This window comes from Colletes gigas, unplaced genomic scaffold, assembly GCF_013123115.1.
Source record: "Colletes gigas isolate AHSC1104 unplaced genomic scaffold, ASM1312311v1 Colletes_gigas_Sc00040, whole genome shotgun sequence".
Classification (NCBI taxonomy): Eukaryota; Metazoa; Arthropoda; class Insecta; order Hymenoptera; family Colletidae; genus Colletes; species Colletes gigas.
The window spans coordinates 812,140-834,452 of record NW_025106669.1 but is presented as its reverse complement, the minus strand read 5'-3'; the positions used below and the strand labels follow the sequence as shown (position 1 = coordinate 834,452).

At 37.3% G+C, this 22,313-nt stretch overlaps 1 protein-coding gene across 1 annotated transcript in view; it reads right to left on the bottom strand.

Moving 5' to 3' along the window:
• LOC122402801 (pleckstrin homology-like domain family B member 1) overlaps positions 1-22,313 on the bottom strand; it is a 68,422-nt gene that overhangs the window by 27,728 nt on the left and 18,381 nt on the right. The window contains exons 2-4 of the mRNA XM_043405900.1: positions 9,302-9,433; positions 4,536-4,709; positions 2,290-3,532 (exon numbers count right to left, since the gene is read on the bottom strand). Of these exons, the coding sequence (XP_043261835.1) occupies positions 2,290-3,532; positions 4,536-4,709; positions 9,302-9,431 (1,547 nt within the window). The 5' untranslated portion in view covers positions 9,432-9,433. The remainder of the gene's footprint in view (positions 1-2,289; positions 3,533-4,535; positions 4,710-9,301; positions 9,434-22,313) is intronic.

Sequence of the window (22,313 nt, the reverse complement as noted above, 5' to 3'; positions counted from 1 at the left end):
TGCTATCTATTTTAATTAATTTAACTGTTCAAGCTATATATAGCTATACTTCGTTTTTATATCTAACTTGTGTTTTTGATTTGTTTCTTTTTAATCAATATTAATTTCTTAATATATGTATACAAGTTTGATATAACACAAGCGTATTATTATTGTATCATTTTGAATGTTTGAGACTTTAATCCTGGATATTTAAAGTGTTATACAAATATGGCTGATGAAAGTCTACACAAAGACCCCCAGAAAAATGAGAAAAACCCTATAAAAGTGGCCCAATTTTCAAACGACCATAACTCCTGCAATAGTAAAGGTATCTCATTGAAATTTTTTTCGGAAGTAGTGTTCATGAATACCTACAAAAAAGTATTAGACAACTTTCCTGTAGAGCGTCAAACAAATTTATTAAAAATGAAAAACGAAGTTTCAAGAAAAATCACCAGAGGGTATTTTTCAGCCAAATTAAAAAATTTCTAATCGTTCTAAAAAAATTATTTTTAGTTGTAGGAGTCAATTACGATCATTTTTGGTGAATACACATATCCTGGAAATCCTACGCATTTTCGAGAAAAAAATTCTTTACCGAAAATCTAGTGTAAAGGCTTCCCTGAAATTTCATGCGAATCTTTAAAATGTCATAACTTCTGAATGAATGGATGGATTTTAATGTTTAAAAAGGCAAACGACGCGTATTTTAATGGAGAATATGTAGAAATTTCAAAAATATTGAAAAAGTTGATCCTTGACCCCGTAAAATGAGAAAAACCCCGTAAAAATAACTCAATTTTCAAACAGCCATAACTCCTATAATAGTGAACACATTTCAATGAAACTTTTTTCTGAAGTAGTGTTCATGGGTACCTACAAAAAAGTATTAAACGATATTTCCATGCAGCGTCAAACAAACTTGTTAAAAATGAAAAACGAAGTTTCAAGAAAAATCACCAGAGGGTATTTTTCAGCCAAATTAAAAAATTTCAAATCGTTCTAAAAAAATTATTTTCAGTTGCAGGGCTCGATTATAGTCATTTTTTATCATCATACATACTCACGAAATCGTACGCATTTTCGAGAAAAAAATTCGAGAATGTATGAAATTTTCCGATAAAATTGAAAAATTTCGAATCGTTCTGGAAAAATTATTTTCGTTTGCGGGGCTCAATTGCAATCATTTTTGGTGAATACACATACCCCCGAATTCCTACGCATTTTCGAGATAAAAATTCTTTTCTGAAAATATACCGTGTGTCTAAAAAAATCGTAACTTTTGGAAGGATTGAAGGACTTTAATGACTCAAAATTCAAACAATGCGTATTAATGGAGCTCTAGAGCCCCCAGAATAATGGACCAAAGAAATACATTGGATGTAAAGTCTACTTGTGTACTATCTATGATTATATTCCTCTTTTTTATCACTTCATAGGTAGATACAGTCCAATTATCCGCCATATTTGATTATTCATCATTGCCCCAGGTCCTAGTATACCGGATAATCGGAATTTTACTCTAATATATAGCGTAACTTAAGAGTGGGGGGTTCTGCTAGGAATTAAATAGCACAAAGACCTAATTCCCTTGCTTTTGCGCTGTTCAGTTTGCAGTGCCTAGCCAACAAATCATCTCTCTAGGCTAGTCATCTCTCTATTAGCTCACGAATCAATCTACAATTTTATTGGCTTGAGTCACAAGCAATTACCAGTTCAGATAGTAGATCAACTGTTTCAGAAATCCCAAATGACCTCTAATTCATTTTCCCCATCGAGCTCACCTCATTTTAGAGACTTGAACAGTTCAGAAATAGCAATTGGCAAGCTCAGATCAGGTCTTACTACAATTGAAACAGAGAAAAGCAGCACATTCGCTACGTAACATTATGGGAGTCCCAATCTGGTAACATATCACTTGGAGACATCAGTTTTTAAGGTAAACCTAAACCAGAGACCTGGCCAACTAAACCAAAGTCCCAGTAAATTAAAATCCACGTCAAACAACCGGAGAATTATCAAATAACTTGAAGACAACCCCAAAACTAGGATAAGTCAGCAAGGTGTATGGCGACTGCCAAGCTACATTAACACATTACCGACCGATAGCCTATTAATCGACTGTTTTACCGACGCTTACCGGCTGAGAGCCTATCAATCAACTGTTTTACCGACCGATAGCCGATTTATCGACCGTTACCGGTCGGTAAAGTGTTAATTAACTGACAATTGCTTACGGACTCAACCCAATACAACATCCCACACGCTTCTGCTTCGTAGCACCACATGTTATATGCATAAGTTCACCTGTTAGGCTGCCTCGGCTTTTCCACGGTGCTCTGCCTCTCATACTCGGCACACATGGCAAGGATCTCCTCCAGTCTCAGTTTCTCCTGCCTCTCCATCTCCTGTTCCCTCAGCCTATCCTCCTGAGCCTGTTTCCTCTTGTACTCCGCCTCCCTGCGCTTGTTCTCAGCGTCCATCTGCCTTTCGCGCAGCTCCTCCAGCGAGCAACCGCTCCCCAAGCTGGGCGTGGGACTCTTCACGCGACTCATGCTCCTCTTTGGCTCGCTGTACTTCGGATTACGATTGAACGCCGGGCTAGGCGGCTGTATTCTCTTGATGTTCGGATTGGAACCGAAATTCTGATCACCAGCCACGTTCCTCAGACTACCACTGCAGTAATTCCCGTTGCTGGGGCTGTTGCAGATGTTGGGGTTCGAGCTGAACTTGTCCAGCTGGAGGAACTCGGTCGTGGTGGTCTTAGAGACTATCAGGCTCTGGCTCATGTCGTAATCCGGAGTGTTCAGCTCGTCCAAACCGCTAGATCTCTGGCAAGTCATGCTCCGGGACATCAGGTCACCCTGATTGGCAGTGTTCTTCTCATTATTCTCTCGGTAATACGGTTTGTAGGTCTTCAGATAGGATTCCGCGGTGGAGTACATTTGAATTTGATTGTGATTAGCCGGCGAGGCGTTCTGATGAAGATTCGGTGTGTTTGAGCGACTGGGCGTTCGCTGGCGATTCTCGTCGATGCAGTGATTCGGGGATGAGGAGGCGAAACAGTTCCCTGGCGAGGACACGTTCATGAAATGGCCAGACGAATTGAACGACGGTGTGTTCGAACGACTTCGATCCAAGTTCGTCAGATTCTGCAGCGGTGAGTTGTTGTTCTTCAGGGAGACCAAGCTGGAGGACCTGGAGTGGCCGAGGATCTGGTCGGCGGGAACGTTCGTGGTGACAGCTCCAACTGGAAAGACTTTTGGTGAGACGCAGTTGTTCCTGTTCTGCTTCGCCAGCATCTCGAACTTGGTCAGCTTCCCCAGGAAACCGATCTCGTCGTCCGAGCAGGAGTTCCTAGGCGATTTTCGCGGTGCAACTGGAGGCTTTCTCTCCAGATGGTAGTTCTCCTGCAGCTGGTTCTCCGGCAGAGTGAAACTTATGGGCGCCATTGAGATCCTCGAGTGAGGAAGAACCGATCGAAGGTGCTTCGCCTCGGCTGGGTGGTTGAAACGCATGTAGTTCGACCTTCCTATCGACAGCATGCAACCTGGAACGACGGATTCAATTGTGACATCAGGAGATAAGTTTCTATTGTAGAAATTCCTTTCAATCCTTTGTTGCACCATGTGATTTGGGATTATTGAGGAGAGTTGTTAGGATTTTTGTGTGGATTTACTTGTGGTGACACCCAGGAGCTCTGGAAGTTCAGTCACTCATCGGTCTGATGTGAGATCTCAAGAAAATCTCAAGAAATGCTACTTTCTTAATTTGCGTAGGTGAAATCTCAAAAACTATGCGTTCGATTGCTATGAAATTTTGGCACCTAGCTCCGCATAGTGATGGCTCTCACCCATAATAAAATTACATTTTTATAATTAGTATATCCTATGTTTTTATTAAAAAATTTGAGGAAGAAAGGATAAAATTTTGTAATTTTTAACTTAAGGTGTCTCTATTTTGCCAATTTTCAACAAAAATTAATGAATTTGGTTATGGACGATAACATGAAACCTACAGAATAAAAATTTTTTTAATTTTTTTTATTTAGTCAACCTTGAGAGCTGCAATTACTAGTGTTTAAACACATGTTTACTGTGGACGTGATAAAAACGTGAAAAGTCAATAAAAATGATTGAAAAATTTATTTTGTATTCTGAAAGGATACCTAAATAAATAGTGAAAATAAATTACAGCGTTACATGTAACATTCAGTTAAAAAAAATTAATGAAGATGGTCAAATTTTGCAACGTACACATTTTTTCAGTCTTCTTTGTGATTTTTTTTTTAATTTTAGGAAAATCGTTTTGCACTAACATTTTTCAGATATATTTATTTATTTTACAAGCATGCACAGTATTTTTTTCATCAAAAAAATATATAAAAATTCGGGGAATTATAACTTCTCATTTAAGTTCATAAATTAAATTAAATTAAAGTATTTAAAGTATAAAAATTGTCGAAGTGAGTATCCTTTAGGAGAATTAAAACAATCAAGCACCTTTTTTGAAGAGGTCGTGCACGGTTGTTCGAATTTAAGTCAAGGTCTTACCTTGAGCGAGTCTCACCGGCGAATTTATCGTCACACCATCGACTGCCGTGCTTCCATTTATGGGGTGAAGAGTGACCACGCCATTATTGTTTTCAATCGAGCAATGAATGGTCTCGACACCGGTACCAACCACAGAAATGTCCGCATCTCGACTCGATCCAAGTGTTAGCTTACCTGAAACAAAAAAAATATTATAAGCAATTATAAGCATTTTTTGGTGAACAGACATACCCCCAAAATCCTACGCATTTTCTAGAAAAAAATTCAAGAAGATATGAAATTTTTCGACAAAATTAAAAAATTTCAAAGCATTCTGAAAAAATTATTGTCGGTTAGGGGGGTCAATTGCAATCACTTTTGGTCGATATATATACCCCCGAAAACCTACGCATTTTCTAGAAAAAAATTCAAGAAGATATGAAATTTTTCGACAAAATTAAAAAATTTCAAAGCATTCTGAAAAAATTATTGTCGGTTAGGGGGGTCAATTGCAATCACTTTTGGTCGATATATATACCCCCGAAAACCTACGCATTTTCTAGAAAAAAATTCAAGAAGATATGAAATTTTTCGAAAAAATTAAAAAATTTCAAAGCATTCTGAAAAAATTATTGTCGGTTAGGGGTGTCAATTACAATCACTTTTGGTCGATATATATACCCCCGAAATCCTACGCATTTTCTAGAAAAAAATTCAAGAAGATATGAAATTTTTCGACAAAATTAAAAAATTTCCAAGCATTCTGAAAAAATTATTGTCGGTTAGGGGGGTCAATTACAATCATTTTTGGTCATTACACGTACCCCCGAAATCCTGCGCATTTTCTAGAAAAAAATTCTAGAATATGTGAAATTTTTCAACGAAAAAAAAAAATTTCGAATCGTTTTAAAAAAATTATTTTCAATTGCAGGGATCGATAACAATCAATTTTGGTGAATACACTCACCTTCGAATTCCTACGCATTTACGAGAAAAAAATTCTTTTCCGAAAATATACCGTGTGGCCAGAGAAGTTTCTATAACTTTTAAACGAAGCCTCAAACAAGAAATTAGTATCCTTGCTTTTCGTCCTATTTTGGCCTCCAGAATCTCCCAATTGCAATTTCTCCCAGGATAAATAATAGTTAAGTACATAATAGTTATTATACTTTGGTTCCATTTAAGTTATATCTTATTTCCCTATCTGTCCACTTAATTCTCTCCAGAACTATATATGGTACGTTGAAATCGTTCGAGGAAAAACCAAAAGGACCAAAAGAATTGTAGGAATTTTCGGAACGCGGATGACCCGACGCCCAGTCGTTCTAATAATAAATTCCTCCGATAACTTTTGCCTTGTTGCGCAAGCGGATCGAGCGAGCCAACTTGTTTGTTTATAGTCCAAGCAAAATTATACGAACGAATCGATGGATTCGCGGGAAATCAAGAAACTCGTTACCTTCGATCGCTATAACTCCTTCTTTTCACGAAGAAACAACGATTTTTTAACACATTACCGACCGATAGCCTATTAATCGACTGTTTTACCGGCCAACACTTACCGACCGATAGCGTATTAATCAACTGTTTTACCGACCAACGCTTACCGACCGATAAAACAGTCGATTAATAGGCTATCGGTCGGTAAAGTGTTAAGAAATAGTAGTTTGAAACAGTAGTTTGATCCCTTCGTTGCGAGAGAGTTGGAGGATCGATCATTAGGGCGAAACAACATTAGGTTCACGCGTGCCCCGAACAGCGAGAGTCGAGTAAATCGCGATGCATTCTACAAAGGACTGCAGTTATATTTAGTTTTGGCGCGGTCGTGCACTCTGGTACATTTTCGGTCTTTTTGGAAAAGCTTCCGCCACACAGCGTTCGAAATATACTCGCGACAGAGGGGGGGACGAAGTCTTCGCCTACTTTGCTACGCGTTCGAATGTAACTTTTTCTTTTTGAGGGGGGTCCTTCTCGTGGGTGGATGTTTGGAACGTGTTTAATATAATTGTACAACGTTGGTAAAAAAGCGTTAACAAGAAATCGATACAGTAACTATGATTTGTCTCACTCTCAATGCTCGCTCACAAGTGTCCAGTTTCACGGTCTTCAATCATAAACTATACAAACTATTTAGACCATTCGTTCGTGTCACATTCATCTTTCATACAAGATATCACTCACTCCATATCTATGACAACAAAGTACAACAATTTTCGGCCTCTTTGGCCATCAAAATGGTTGTTGCATTGGAGACAATTAGTCAAACCGTGATTAGTGACCGAAACTCGTTCTTTGTGAGAGAACGTATACGCGTATTCGGCGCGATACCTCGCCCGGTAGCAGTACTGCGATGTCGCCGCCAGGTGGCGGAGCTTCTCGAGCGCTTTCTCGCGAGAGAATTGCACTATCGCGGATATATATCTCTAGAATTGTTCCAATACTTTTGTTAGGCACTGTATGTGCATTGCTTCCGATTGGGGGGGCGTACTTTGAAGTCCACAAAATAAATTTGAACGATTAAGTAAGCAACTTGAGTTTTATTTACAAATTCTCGTTACCAAGTATGAGAAATATAATATAAGCAATGTATCGAAGTTGTTTAAATCATAAATGTGCAATAATGTAGTAAAATTGTTCACGGAATACATTCTTACGGATTCTTTCCAGTTTCGAAAAACGTCGATAATTGATAACGAGGAAGTGTGTTAAGAAACAACAGATAGATTCTGTTGAAAGCACTGTGTGCTTGGGATATTCAATTGGCGTGCTCTCGTATCTCAAAAGAAATTGAGGCAGTAACGCTTCCTAGATAACGTTGTAGCCATGGCCGGAGTAGTGATTCATCAATTTTAATCCGAGATTCGAACGCGTAATTCTGGATGATAAAGCCTTAATGGTAGTCGAGATTCACTGCTTGGAAATTCACATTGTGCATTAATGCATTTGGAACATCTCTGGGAAATCAGCTGAAATAAATTACTCCTTTGAAAAATTAATCAGAAGTGTGGATCACCTTCAAGTTTAAAAAGAAAATTAATAACACAAAGACTTAAATATTTGAAAAAAATTAATATTTTAAACAAAATTAATCGATGCAAATTATATATATATATGTAATGCAAAAGCAATTATTACTTGATATAATGAAATAAATATTCTTTATCTTGTTTCATTTGAAAGAGAGAAAAAACGATTGATTCTTTAAATTATAAAAATTCAATTTTTTAAATCCTACAAGGTAGACAGGCAACTTAATCGAACCAATCGCGCAATTATCATCAGATTCGTGGCGATCGCGTAACAACAAAGGCGTAACAGGGGGGAAAAGTGTGTAAAATAAAAAATGTTAGCCCACCGTGTGTGCCTAGCATAGGCGTGTTCACGTACATTCACGAAGTGCACGTGCATATGACGCCTTTGCGCGCGATATATAAATGGCGTAAAGGCGTTTACTTCGTCGAAGGGGAAGGAGAGGACAGTAACCCACGAGGAACGTTCTGTCTCATAAGCGTGGAGCGATGCACTTAAATATAGTCGGTTGCATACAAAGAGAAAGACGTAGGGAAAAGAGAAAGATGGATCGAGGGGGACGAAGACGAACGCGAGAGCGCAATATAAATTATTGCGTGAGTCAATCCTCAAAGTGCCACGTGTATTTTCAGGCGACGTTCCTTTTTCTCGCCCTATTATTCTCTTTTAGCTCTTTATTGCCTGAAAGTAATACACCAGCGTTGAAATTGTTGAAAATATAAATTAATTTATTCAATTTATATTTTTTGAAATTTATACAGGCTTGGGTTAGGTCTGGGTTAGGTCTGGGGTTAGGTCTGGAGTTAGGTCTGGATTAGGTTTGTTTTAGGTCTGGATTAGATCTGGATTAGGTCTGGGTTAGGTCTGGGTTAGGTCTGGGTTAGGTCTGGGTTAGGTCTGGGTTAGGTCTGGGTTAGGTCTGGATTAGATCTGGATTAGGTCTGGGTTAGGTCTGGATTAGGTCTAGATTAGGTCTGGGTTAGGTCTGGGTTAGGTCTGGGTTAGGTCTCGGTTAGGTCTGGGTTAGGTTTGAGTTAGGTCTGGGTTAGGTTTGAGTTAGATCTGGGTTAGGTCTGGGTTAGGTCTGGATTAGATCTGGGTTAGGTCTGGGTTAGGTCTGGATTAAGTCTGGGTTAGGTCTGGGTTAGGTCTGGATTAGATCTGGGTTAGATCTGGGTTAGGTCTGGGTTAGGTCTGGATTAAGTCTGGGTTAGGTCTGGGTTAGGTCTGGGTTAGATCTGGGTTAGGTCTGGATTTATAGAGAACCTTATTCCCCCAGGGAATAGATTTATTTTGTTTTAAATAGATTTAACCCAGACCTAACCCAGACCTAACCCAGACCTAATCCAGACCTAACCCAGATCTAATCCAGATCTAATCCAGACCTAACCCAGACCTAACCCAGATCTAATCCAGACCTAACCCAGATCTAACCCAGATCTAATCCAGACCTAACCCAGACCTAACCCAGATCTAACCCAGACCTAACCCAGATCTAATCCAGACCTAACCCAGACCTAACCCAGATCTAATCCAGACCTAATCCAGACCTAACCCAGACCTAACCCAGACCTAACCCAGATCTAATCCAGACCTAACCCAGATCTAACCCAGATCTAATCCAGACCTAACCCAGACCTAAAACAAACCTAATCCAGACCTAACCCAGACCGTTGAATTTTCTTTATTTATCTACTCCTATGGCGTGTTTTATGTGCAACTATGGTCGACAATCGTACTTTTTTTCCCCCACTTACCTTCGGGCAAAGGATGCAGTGTCACCGCCGTGGACAAGCGTCCGCTTCCCATGGAAACGAGATGCGGAGCTTCCGTTTGTACACGCAACGCTCGTCCTGCCTCGCGCACCTCAAGACCGGCGGTCGCCATGCCTGAACAAAAGGAAAAACAGATGTAAAGAGGCCTGAAATTAATTGCACGCATCACGTAGGGGGCGCCCCCGTCACGTTGTAATTTAGTTCGCAAAAGAAAACCGTCCGCTCTGTTAATTTCGGGGACAGGTGTACCCATTCTGACTTTAAACACACGTTTCATGACTAAAAAGCAACGATGATAAGCGATTTAATTGATTTTGTGCATTGCTTACTGTCCAATCAATCAATCTCGATCAATCTCGAAATTTTATTCGAACAATAGACGAACTAAACATTACAATTTATTCGATCCAGAATAATTTGCATGGACAAGTTTTTATTTTTATAATTTGGTGTATTAGTTTGCACCAAGAAAATTAATATTTAATTTAAATCTATTTCTGGATATTGATTAGAAGAATGGAGCAAAGGATAAGGCTTTTGAGGTTAAATTTAAATTGGATGCAAGGATGTCTCCGGATGAAAACGAAGTTTTCACGATGGAAAATGGCGTTCCACTTGTCGACGGACTGTCGCCGTTTATAGGGTTGTTCATCCCGTGCGAACGATCTTAACGAGTTGAAACAACTTTAATTAAGCGCATTACGGTAGGCTGCCCCGCTGAACTTTGTCTATCGTGCTCTTTACGCGAGGAAATAATGCCTTTCAGACCAGTTACCATTGCTATCCAAGTGTTCCAGATGCAATTTTTCAAGAAATTCAATTTTAAAAATATTGCATCAAACATCCAGGAACATTCGATGTCGATTCATTAAGTAGTCATATTGCATTGCGTTGAATTTAATAAAAGTCTTTGCTTTTACAGAGAAACACTTCTACTTATTTTACACCAACAACCTATCGATAAATAATACATAGAAATATGAAATATGAAATACGATTTGATTATTGTTATCGATACAAGTTATATTCATGTTTTTACACCTTTAACCTACAGTTGAATCGATATTCAGGTCGATAATCGTTCTTACGAACGCTCGATAGCTTCGATAAGATAACATTGTCCAGCGGGAATAATTAAACAGCGAGAAATTCCATTCAGGAAGTGGCTGTTATCGTTTTCGGAGTATAGTTGCGGTTCGTGTGCCAATGTTTCGATTTATCGATAGAATAGAAGCCTCGTGTGTAGTTTTACGAACCAAGGACGACACGTGAGATATATCCTCGAACATTTTCCACCGTTTAAAGAGATCAATGAACGCGTTAAAGCAACAAGCAAACCCACATTTTTAAGCAATCTTGCGGGATAATCGGAGCATCGAGTTGAAACAAACCGTGGATCGTGTAAACTTTGTATATAGTTTATATAATCTGCTTTTTCTCACGAAATCTATTTAAATCACGAAAATTACGAGACGTTTGGTAATTTTACAAAAATCGAGGTATCAAAAAGGTGGTCAAGCTTCAAAAATTCATTTTTTAAATTCTTTAATTCATTTGGTGAAAGTTGTGTATTAAATATTTCCAATGTTTCAAATTGCCCTCATTAAAATTGTCAAAATCTTATGTTTTTACCATTTTTACCATTTTTGCCATTTTTGCCATTTCTACCATTGTTACCATTTTTGCCATTTTTACTATTTTTACCATTTTTGCCATTTTTGCCATTTTTGCCATTTTTACCATTTTTACCATTTTTGCCATTTTTAATTCATTTGGTGAAAGTTGTGTATTAAATATTTCCAATGTTTCAAATTGCCCTCATTAAAATTGTCAAAATCTGATGTTTTTACCATTTTTGCCATTTTTACCATTTTTACCATTTCTACCATTTCTACCATTTTTACCATTTTTACCATTTCTACCATTGTTACCATTTTTGCCATTTTTACTATTTTTACCATTTTTGCCATTTTTACCATTTTTACCATTTTTACCATTTTTACCATTTTTACCATTTTTGCCATTTCTACCATTTCTACCATTGTTACCATTGTTACCATTTTTACCATTTTTACCATTTTTACCATTTTTACCATTTTTAACATTTTTACCATTTTTGCCATTTCTACCATTTCTACCATTGTTACCATTTTTGCCATTTTTACCAGTTTTGCCATTTTTACCATTTTTGTCATTTTTACCATTTTTGCCATTTTTACAATTTTTACCATTTTTACCATTTTTTTTTTTAATATGAAAAATCGATCCTTTATTAAAATACAAAATTATGTATTATATTTGTTTTTAAACTACTCAGCCAACACAAAATGCGTTAAGGTAGATATATATTTCTAATACTAATATGTTTATATGAATTTTTTTAACGAAACAGTAGTGTTTAGGGGAGTGTTTCCATTGTCTTATCTCTGCACACACCATATTATAAATATAAAAAGAAACGAAGTATTAATTCGCCCCAAAATTCATTCTCTGGAATAGATTAATTAATTTCCAGCAGGAAAATCTAATCGAACCGAAGCAATATCGCGTTTCACTTTCGACATTTGAAACACGAGTCGATGAGCTATCTGTAAATAACAACGGTCAGCTAAAACGTGATACAGAACAAGACTGCTTGGAACAGTTATCTTCCACGAAGTCGAACGAGCTCTGTTCAGATTACAGAGCACAGCGAACGAGGCTACGAAGGGTTCCAGAAAAATTTACAACCTCGAAAAAGCATCAGGCTAATGCGTTACTTTGCTTAGAAAAATACGATCGTAAAGTCTTCGTGGAGAAAGAAAATTACCGGGGCCTGGTGCACACATTCATCGTCGAGGAATTTCTAATTAATAGCACGCGAAACACATAATTCGTCGCGCTGATAATAAACAATGTTGATCTTGCTGGGTTCTCCGAAATCTACAATTCAAAATCTTTCCGGTGTGCTCGATTTCCGTTGGCAGAAAGCGAGAAGCTCTATTATATCAGCCCGTTATCGCATCGCGTAACACTTGCTCGTGCGAACGATTTGCAAAGTCGCGGTAACGACCGTTTTTCTCCTCGAGGTTCCCTTTCGCTGGCTCTTTGCTTTTTGCCACGTCTCCTTTTCCAGTTCTACCAGCGAGACGACTTAACCAGTCAGCAGTGGCGCCCCCTATGTGTCGCCAAAATCGAGCGATGACGAGTATACTCGTGAATCGCAGAGTAAGTGTTGCTGTTAAGATATTGGATGAAAAAGATGTGTCTATTTTATGAGATTGACACTTTTATTACTAATGCTTGGCCTCAAAAAATTTGAGAATATATTTTGTGTTTCGCAAAAATTACAATTTAAATAACCAATGGTCGCTACTTTATATGCATGACGAGTATACTCGTCGATACACAAAATCGTGCCATTTCTCCATGACGAATATACTCGTCGATCACAGTTAACTGGTTGAAAGCGTCGCAGCGTCTGCAGGCTGGCCACTCTAACCCTAACCATAACCTCAGTATCGAGGAGTAACCGGGTTAATCGATACACGAACGATAAATCGACCAAGTTAACTCCATTTTGCTGGTTATTTTATAACACCAGGTGTGTGAATTAAGTAATGAGACCGATGTCCCCCTAAAAATAACTTCCTTGGGAAGCCCCAGAGCGCTGGAGATGACTCTTCCAATCCTCATAGCAGTGCTGGTACAGATTTCAGTCTTTTCGAGTGCCCAAATATTACGTCCCTTGGTTTCTCCCATTTTGCACTGTCAAGGATCAACTTTTCGAATATTTTTGCGATTTCTATAGATTCTCCATCAAAATACGCGTTGTTTGAATGGTGAAACATTAAAATCCTTCAATTCGTTCAGAAGTTATGATGCTTCGAAGATTCGCATGGAATTTCAGGCCCCAAATTAGGTTTTCGGTAAGGAATTTTTTTCTCAGAAATGGGTAGGATTTCGAAGGTATGTGTATTGACCAAAAATGATTGTAATTGACCCCTGCAACCAACAATAATTTTTCCAAAACGATTTGAAATTTTTTCTTTCGTTGAATAATTTCAGACTGTCGATTTTTCATAAATATTAGTTTTTCATTTTTATTCAATTAGGTTGGCTCTGTACAGAAAAGTTGTTTAATGCTTTTTTATAGGTATCCATGAACTCTAGTTCCCCCCAAAATTTCAATGAAATATATTCACTATTATAGGAGTTATGGCTGTTTGGAAATTGGTCGATTTTTATTGGGGGTTTTCGCATTTTTGAGAGTCAAGGAACAACTTTTCCAATATTTTTGGAATTCTTACATATTCTCCATCAAAATACGCGTCGTTTGCCTTTTTAAACATTAAAATCCGTCAATTCGTTCAGAAGTTATGATGCTTTGAAGATTCGCATGGAATTTCAGGCCTCAAATTAGGTTTTCGGTAAGGAATTTTTTTCTCAGAAATGGGTAGGATTTCGAAGGTATGTGTATTGACCAAAAATGATTGTAATTGACCCCCGCATACGAAAATATTTTTTCCAGAAGAATTCGAAATTTTTTTTTCCGTCGAAAAATTTCACACTTTCTCGAATTTTTTTCTCGAAAGTGGGTAGAATTTCGAGAATATGTCTAATGATAAAAAATGATTATAATTGACCCCTGAAACCGAAAATAATTTTTCCAGAACGATTTGAAATTCTTTTTTTCCGTCGAAAAATTTCACACTTTCTCGAATTTTTTTCTCGAAAGTGGGTAGAATTTCGAGGATATGTCTAACGACCAAAAATGATTACAATTGACCCCTGCAACCAAAAATAATTTTTTTAGAACGATTTGAAATTCTTTTTTTCCGTCGAAAAATTTCACACTTTCTCGAATTTTTTTCTCAAAAGTTGGTAGGATTTCGAGGATATGTCTGACGACCAAAAATTATTACAATTGACCCCTGCAACCGAAAATAATTTCTCCAGAACGATTTGAAATTTTTTAATTTTATTGTTAATAACTTTTTAACGAAGCTCCCATCAACAAATCGATATTCTTGATTTTCGTCTTATTTTGGCCTCCAGGATCCCCCATTAAAATTTCTCCCCGGGTTATCGTACACTCTGTATAATAAACTAAAATAAATAACAAATAAATATGTCAAAAGATATTTTGCCTCAAATCAATTTGTTTAGTTACAAACATTTGTGCCACCAGAACCATACTACCTCAATAGTTACATCCAGTACTCTGTATCTTTATCGTCAGATTATTATTGGAAAACTCGTTATATGGCCGCCGCTGTTTGACAATGTTTGGGCGCGTTCATTGAAAAATGTCGGATCAAAAGGATCCCGCCGTTTCAAATCGCACGAATTACGGGGGAATTGTAACAAACTGCGTCATTAAGGTTCATTACTCTGTGGGGGAAAAAAGCAGCGAACGACGAACGGACGCGTGACGGGGTTCGCGAGCGGAATATTCGTCGTTGCAAAAACCGGTAACACGCGATGGCAACGAAAGGCGTCCAATGTTGCGTTCCCCGCGGTCTCGTAATTTCGCCGGAACAATATAAAGACGGGCAAAAAAGAGTCTGTCTGCCGGGGGGGGGGCCGGCTCTGACAGATACGAGTTTATTTACAGAAACGGTTTTAGTACGACGGACAAGCGCGCGTCAGGTACAACGTCGCGCGCCGCGTCCGGTCCTCCGCATATAGAACATCCGCTGGTGCGCGCGCAACACCCGCGTCGACGCACTGCACTTTTACGCGCTCGACCGTTCCACACGGAGTTACGATCCCCAACCGATGGCCGGACTCGTACACACGCGAATGGGCAAAATTTTATGTAGCAACGGACCCCGTTTGTTTTAACGTTGAACATCTGGAACAATGGCGGCCCCAAACCTTGTCGCGATACCACGGTATCCGTCCATCAAATAACTCCGTTGGAACGATTCTTTGATACATACTGTACTTATGTACAGTGGGGGGCCACGGAATTATTGCACCTAGTATACAGGGTGTCCACGCTATTACCATGGCTATGGCCATTTTTTCGAAAACAGTTCTAATTAAAAGACAACGAACGAAAAAGAATTTTAGTTTCTTCTGACCGATTGGACAGAGTTCTTGTAAAAATTAAATGGAGCATTTTTAAACTTGTAAATTATTTTACTGTCTTTGAAAATACTAGAAAATTACGAGTACACCATCAAAGTAAGTAATTACTTCTTCTGTTCGAGAAATGACGAACGCATCTTTAAATGTAAAATAAAAGCGTAGAAATCAACGTGTTAAAAAATAGTAATTATATATATAGAGTAAAAACGGAAAAATTACATAAAAAGTATCTGGGGGGGAAAAAAAAAAGAAACTGGAAGATGGATTCATCACACGTGGAAATAACTTACACTTATCGAGACTCGGAGGAATTTCTTAAGCAAACAAGAAATCTAAAAATGGTTCTAAAAAGGCAAATAAAAACTGGCTCGACATAGTAGTTATGGTTTTATTATTGTTTCTCTTAATCTCAGAAAAAAAATTGACAAAAATCGCCAAAAATTTATCCCAAAAAATTTCAATACATTCTTTCATTTACCAGCCATGTTTAATACAATATTTTTCAATTGTTCTCTATGTATTTTCTTGCATAATAGAGTGTATCGAGACAATTTAAAATTCCATTTTATTCAATTTCTCTATCTTTTTGTTCTTTTTTCTTGTATTTTTTACGAGCGTGAAAATATGGTTTTGGCCACCCTGTACGGCGGCGTACGTTTCTCGTTGTGAAACTGCCGCAGTGTGCGACGGGAGCACGTGCGCGCAGGCTGTGGCGGCAGTCGAACTGAGAACTCGTGGAAGATTCGTCAGACGTAATCGGTCCCGCCCAATACGGTAACCGCCTAATAAGGATCCATTGGACGTCGTCATTGACGAAGACCAAGCGTCGAGCCGTTGCTATATCGAGATATTTCACCTCGATAGTACTCTCGATTGCCTTTTTAGCGGTTCGAGTTTTACAGAAGGACGGGACCGGTGATTTATATGAGAGCCACTTTTAATAATCGTTGGCAAACCTCTGATCCTTTCGGGTCCGCAACATTATTTGCAGACGATAATCGTAACAATTTAATTAATTAATTTAATGAACTAAGAATTATCATGAAAAATATTGATATCAAGAAATTGAGAAGTATTGAGAAATATTTTACATTTTGTAACAGAAAAGTCAATTCATATTTATATAATTATCTATACGTATATTTAAATTAAATATAACTATATGCACTTAGTATTTTTTCTGGTAACGTGACATTTTATGATTTATTCAAATTGAATGTAATTTTGCAATAATTGTTATACAGTTTTGTTTTACTAATCCAGTGGTTATTATAAAATTCAGATTTATATGATTATCTATACATTTGAATTAAATATAGGTATATGTGCACACTATTTTCTGAAGTAAAGCTCATGGGCGCCTACAAAAATGTATTGGACAACTTTTCTATAGGACGTCAAACAAATTTATGAAAAATCAAAAACTCATTTTTAAGAAAAATCATCAAATTTTTCGATAAAATTAGAAAATTTCAAATCGTTCTAAAAAAAATTATTTTTGGTTTCAGGGCTCAATTATAATCATTTTTTTATCATTAGACGTATCCTCGAAATCCTACCCACTTTCGAGAAAAAAATTCGAGAAAGTGTGAAATTTTTCGACGGAAAAAAAGAATTTTGAATCGTTCTAAAAAAATTATTTTTGGTCGCAGGGATCAATTGTAATCATTTTTGGTCGATAGGCATACCCCCGAATTCCTACGCGTTTTTTGACAAAAAAATTCCCTACCAAAAATATAAATTCTGGCCCGGAAACATTACCCCGAAATTTCATACGAATCTTTAAAACGTCATAACTTCTGAACGAATCGGCCGATTTTAATGTTTAAAACGGCAAACAACGCGTATTTTAGTGGAGAATATGTAGGAATTCCAAAAATATTGGAAAAGTTGTTCCTTGACTCTCAAAAATGCGAAAAACCCCAATAAAAATCGACCAATTTCCAAACAGCCATAACTCCTATAATAGTGAATATATTTCAATGAAACTTTTTTCTGAAATAGAGCTCACGGGTACCTACAAAAAAGTATTGGACGAAATTTCTGTACAGCGTCAAACGAATTTATTAAAAATAAAAAACTTTAAGAAAAATCGACAGTAGGTGATTAAATTTCTCAGCGAAAAAAAAAATTTCGAATCGTTCTGGAAAAATTATTTTCGGTTGCGGGGGTCAATTACAATCATTTTTGGTCAATACACATACCTTCGAATTCCTACTCAGTTTCGAGAAAAAAATTCGAAAAGGTGTGAAATTTTTCGACGAAATTAAAAAATTTCAAATCATACTAAAAAAATTATATATAGTTACAGGGGTCAATTATCATCATTTTTTATCATTAGACATATCCTCGAAATCCTACTCATTTTCGAGAAAAAAATTCGATAAGGTGTGAAAATTTCGGGGGGGAAAAAAAATATCGAATCTTTTTGGAAAAATTATATTCGGTTGCGGGGGTCATTTGCAATCATTTTTGGTGAATAGACATACCCCCGAAATCTTGCGCATTTTCGAGAAAAAAATTCAGTAAGGGCGAAATTTTAAATGTTAATAACTTTTTAACGAAGCTTCAATTAAGAAATTGGTATTCTTGATTTTCGTCTTACTTTGGCCTCTAAAATCTTCCATTAAATTTTTACTAGGGGTAATCGTACACCCTGTATACCACAATATAATAGTATTTAATTTATAATTTTTGAATATGGCTTTTAATAGTAATTCAAATCGTAAAAGAAATGTCTTCACTCTTTCGATAAAACCTCAAATATTGATGAGATTTTTAAAATTAAAAAACAACGATTGCAAAATAACCAACTACAAAAACGAACAAAAACAAAAACAAAAAGAAAAACGATGCAAATATAATTTGGCACAGTAGCTCTACAATTGAACGAAAAATAAAATCCAAAGGAGACTTTTAAAATTAATAATCTAAAACTTTGAAGATAATGAATCGACTTCTATTACAATCTTGTTTGATTAGGTTCTACTGTAAAAACTACTTAAAATCGTCGTTTACAAATGGGGAATCCCCCCCTTTAACCTTCCAATTTCATTGGATCATTTCTCCTCAATGAACTGCGTATCATTTTGTTATTTCGAGCACCATTTACTCGAACGCGTATCGTCCAATGATAAATCACTATTATCACGGTTAATATGTCCAACATTACGAGCCACGAGTTTAATTACCGTGTACTATCAGTGACCGCTCTATGGAACACTTTCACGACGGTAATCGAGGCGGTATCAAACGAAAGAAAAAGTTCGTTTCAGCTTTCCTTTCCACCGTCGATTTCCGCGATGCATAAAGGCGCGATTCCACCGAGGCGATGGACGCATGCGTAGAAACACAATTTCATTAAGGCAACATGGCGCACGCGATTACGACGCATGCGCCATGAAATCTACGCTATGTAGACACTTGACACGTGTATTTGCTACACACTCATTTCTTTCCTTTCCGAAATAAAGAAATGCGGGATTATTTGATATTGTTTTGTCGATGAAGGTAGCAGAGCGTGGTTATAGAAATATGGATACGTTTACTTAAGAATATATATGTCGGAATCCATTAAACAGTTGTTCTAATTGAATGTTACTTCGGTTTGTGATAATAAAGTTATATCGCCCCTTATCGATTCTTAAATTTAATCGATGCAAAGAATGTTTGAATGTGGCCTTTGATGGTAGCCGGAGTTGGTTGTCTGGTTACCAAAACATTTGAAAGAGAAAAGAATGGAAAAAGGGTAGATCAGACAGAAAGATTGTGCGAGTAAATCAAAATAGAAATCCTTGCAAAGGACGCGTTAGTTTTACGTTGAGCATTCTTTCTAGAGAAGTGTTTCAAGATTCTGTTTCTCCGACATATATGAACTACATTTGTAATATCGCGTGTACTTAACACGCGGTTGCGCGCGCAGGTCGAGAGAGCACACACCGGCGCGCGCAGCCCACGAGTGCCCCAACGGACGGAACGTGCCAGAAAGTTCTACAGAGCGCATGCGCACTTCGAATAGACCTTCCAACGGTTAACGACTAGTAGCATGCTCTACAGGTCGCGTAGTGTTACACGAACGACATGTGGCATGTTACAAGTCGCATAGTGTTGCCTCGGTAAATTTCAACTGTTTCGTCGTATCCTGGCACGCTCGTATGAATAATTAATCGCGGGGATAACGTCACTTCCAGTTACGGCGGTAAAATCGAAAAAAAAAGAACAAAGATCGAAGGAAACTGTTGGGGTTTTGTAATTAGCCGACACATTCGATATAAACGTATGTTTGGAAGTAAATTAAACTGAATTAGACTGAATTAGACTGAAGAATATTAGAAAAACAAAACAATAACGGCCATCATCGATTCTTTAACTGCTGGAAATGCGGCCAATCGGGATTCCCCGTTCGTCAGCGCTCTTATGTTGTTTTCCTGGCCACGAGGCGCCTAGTAATATTCCATAACCTATGATATTGTTGTTAATCACTTTTGTTGTAATTTGGAATAAATAAACTTTATAGATGTGGTCATTCATAACCTCTAATATTAACAGAAACCATCGTTCGTCTCGAAAACAGCAGACTTCGTTTCTGACTCTTCGATTTTTTTATTTATTTGTTTGTTTAAAGTCGCATAAACCGCCTAAGGGTTATCAGCGACAAGGAGAATACATTTTCAGAGTTTGTTGTACAATTTGGTCAATTTTGAGGTACTGTAACAGATTTTGGGTCGATGTCCTTCAGATTGTCCTTTAAGGGTTGGTTTTTGTTGAATTTTGGCGCGCTAATCACTGGGTTATTGCGCACGTGCATTTCCCGAAGGCGCCGCCTCGGGACGAGTGTCTTTTGTCTGGGAGATTCGCGGCTGTTCGTGAGAGTCCGGGGGTTCCCCGCTCTTCTTGTCGTAGCGTCCGGCGGAGTAACACGCGCGCGTGGCGAAACGCGTTTTGTACGCGTGCTTTGCATTATATTGTTGCACAATAAATTCACTAAAAATCTAACAGTTTTATGTTGAGCCGTTGCCTGGTTTGGGATATATTCTCTGCGGTGGATGATGATGTGTCCTATGATCGACGAATTCATTGTAAATTATTCCGCGTACGACGACACTCATGACGTCATCGGTAAACGTTTATGCACGGGTGTTAATTGCCGTTAATAAGAAACGAGCGTCGACCCACTGACGAGCACGTCGTATCGCGCTCGTATCAAAAACTGTGTCAATTAAACGGATTACGTCATCGCGAGCTGAACACGCTGGTTGGAAAGTTTGATGAGAAATGGCACCGACAACACATCGATCGAAGATGGAGAAAATGATTCGAAAAGGTGTGAAATTTTTCGACAAAATTAAAAAATTTCATATCCGTTTGAAAAAATTATTTTTGGATCCGGTGGTTAATTGCAATCATTTTTGGTGAATAGACATACCCTCGAATTCCTCTTCACTTTCGAGAAAAAAATTCAGTAAGTGGACAAATTTTTCGACAAAATTAAAAAATTTCAAATCTGAATGAAAAAATTATTTTTGGTTGCCGTGGTTAATTGCAATCATTTTTGGTGAATAGACATACCCTCGAATTCGTATTCACTTTCGAGAAAAAAATTCGAGAAAGTGAGAAATTTTTCGACGGGAAAAAAGAATTTTGAATCGTTTTGGAAAAATTATTTTCAGTTGCGGGGGTCAATTATAATAAGTTTTGGTCAATAGATATATCCTCGAAATCCTGCCCACTTTCGAGAAAAAAATTCAGTAAGTGGACAAATTTTTCGACAAAATTAAAAAATTTCAAATCTGAATGAAAAAATTATTTTTGGTTGCCGTGGTTAATTGCAATCATTTTTGGTGAATAGACATACCCTCGAATTCCTATCCACTTTCGAGAAAAAAATTCAAAAAGTTGTGAAATTTTTCGACAAAATCAAGAAATTTCAAATCATACTAAAAAAATTATGTATAGTTACAGGGGTCAATTATGAGCATTTTTGGTTAATATACATACCCCCGAAATGTTGAGCATTTTCGAGAAAAAAATTCGACAAGGTGTGGAATTTTTCGACAAAATTAAGAAATTTCGAATCGTTCCAAAAAAATTATTTTTGGTTGCAGGGGTCAATTATAGTCATTTTTTGTCATTATACATACTCACGAAATCGTGCGCATTTTCGAGAAAAAAATTCGAGAATGTATGATATTTTTGACAAAATTAAGAAATTTCGAATCGTTCTAAAAAAATTATTTTTGGTTTCAGGGGTCAATTATAATCAATTTTTATTATTAGACATATCCTCGAAATCGTACTCATTTTCGAGAAAAAAATTCGAAAAGGTGTGAAAATTTCTGGGGGGAGAAAAAAATTTCGAATCTTTTTGGAAAAATTATTTTCGGTTGCAGGGCTCTATTATAGTCATTTTTTGTCATTACACGTATCCCCGAAATCCTACGTATTTTCGAGAAAAAAATTCCTTACCGAAAATCTAATTTGAGGCCAGTGCTCGAATTTTCATGCGAATCTTCAAAACATCATAACTTCTGAACGAATCGAAGAATTTTAATGTTTAAAAAGGCAAACGACGCGTATTTTAACGGAGAATATGTAGAAATTGCAAAAATATTCGAAAAGTTGATCCTTGACCACGCAAAATGAGAAAAACCCAATAAAAATTGGCCAAATCTTGAAACGTCCATAATTTCTACAATAGTGAATGTATCACAATGAAATTTAGTATGGAAGTAGTGCTCATGGGTACCTACAAAAAAGTATTGGACAACATTTCACGTATTTCACATTCGGGGCAGTTCTAGCCTTTTGCATTTATACCAAAACCCATATTTTCTGTTTCACGTTCGAGGTAATTCCAAGCTCGAATTTCACAAATATTCGCGAAATATTTGAAATTTGTACGCCGGAAGGGAGGCATAAG